At 44.6% G+C, this 965-nt stretch overlaps 1 protein-coding gene across 1 annotated transcript in view; it reads left to right on the top strand.

Moving 5' to 3' along the window:
• The window catches only part of PSD3 (pleckstrin and Sec7 domain containing 3), a 21,832-nt gene extending 21,078 nt beyond the window's left edge, over positions 1 to 754 (top strand). Inside the window, exon 7 of the mRNA XM_009078475.1 lies at positions 542 to 754. Within this exon, the coding sequence (XP_009076723.1) occupies positions 542 to 754 (213 nt within the window). The remainder of the gene's footprint in view (positions 1 to 541) is intronic.
• The last annotated feature ends 211 nt before the right edge of the window (positions 755 to 965 follow it).

The raw sequence follows: 965 nt of genomic DNA, 5'->3' as shown, positions 1-965 counted from the left end.
CTTTGGTTTTTCCCCATGGGCAATAAAAGAAGGAAAAGCGATCACAAGAAAAGCGGGATCTGCTGGTGGGAGTGGAGGGTTGCAAGGGAGGGCTGTAGACAAGCAGAGCAGGATTTTTGTTGTCTTTTAGTTTACTGCACTTTATCTCCACGCCCACACGGGGCACATAGCGTCTAAGTATATGAGATGCACAGGATGCATCTCATCATGACTAAGGTCAGCAAGTTTTTGCTTGATGGTGTTACTCAGAAAACACGGTGTGCTCCAAGTAGGTGGGAGCCACTGTTTAGCAGAGCACTGGAATTTGTGTGCTGCAGAATGGAGTGCCTCTAACTGCACAGCAGTCTTGGGCTTGACCTGCCTGAAATCCTTTTTGTACAGTTTGATTTACATTAGCCACTATTGTTCACGTTCACATCAGGCACTATTGTTCACAACCATATCAAGGCCAGCAGAAACCATTAAGTTACCCCAATGATCTCTCAAGTACTCCTGCAGAATTTCTTCCAGACTGATTTTGGCCTTTCTTTTCATTTCACAGAAAAATCGCTATGAGATTTACGTCAGCATCCTGAAAGAAGGGGTGAAGGAGTTGCTGAGTGGAGGAGAGAACGATGCACCAGGACTGAAGAAATCCCACTCAAGTCCCTCTTTGAATCAGGAGTCTCCAGTTAGTGCCAAGGTGAAACGCAATGTCTCGGAGAGGAAGGACTACAGGCCAGAAACACCCAGCATTAAGCAGAAGGTCACTTAGGGTGGAAATGACAACTGGGGGAACAGCCATGCAGCAAAGTACCGGTGGTCAAAATTATTTCATTTAATAACCTGTCATTCCCAAAAAATAAGTGCATCTGCCTGAATGGGGTGTTAGTGACATTTTCTATTGTATATTTTGCTGTTTCTGTGCAGATTGTGGGAGATGTCTTTGCTCCTGCTTTGCTTTGCTTTGTTAATTTATCATTTAG

This window comes from Acanthisitta chloris, unplaced genomic scaffold (assembly GCF_000695815.1).
Source record: "Acanthisitta chloris isolate BGI_N310 unplaced genomic scaffold, ASM69581v1 scaffold19837, whole genome shotgun sequence".
Taxonomy (NCBI): Eukaryota; Metazoa; Chordata; class Aves; order Passeriformes; family Acanthisittidae; genus Acanthisitta; species Acanthisitta chloris.
The sequence above is the reverse complement of the archived record's forward strand: the minus strand, read 5'-3'. Positions and strand labels throughout refer to the sequence as shown.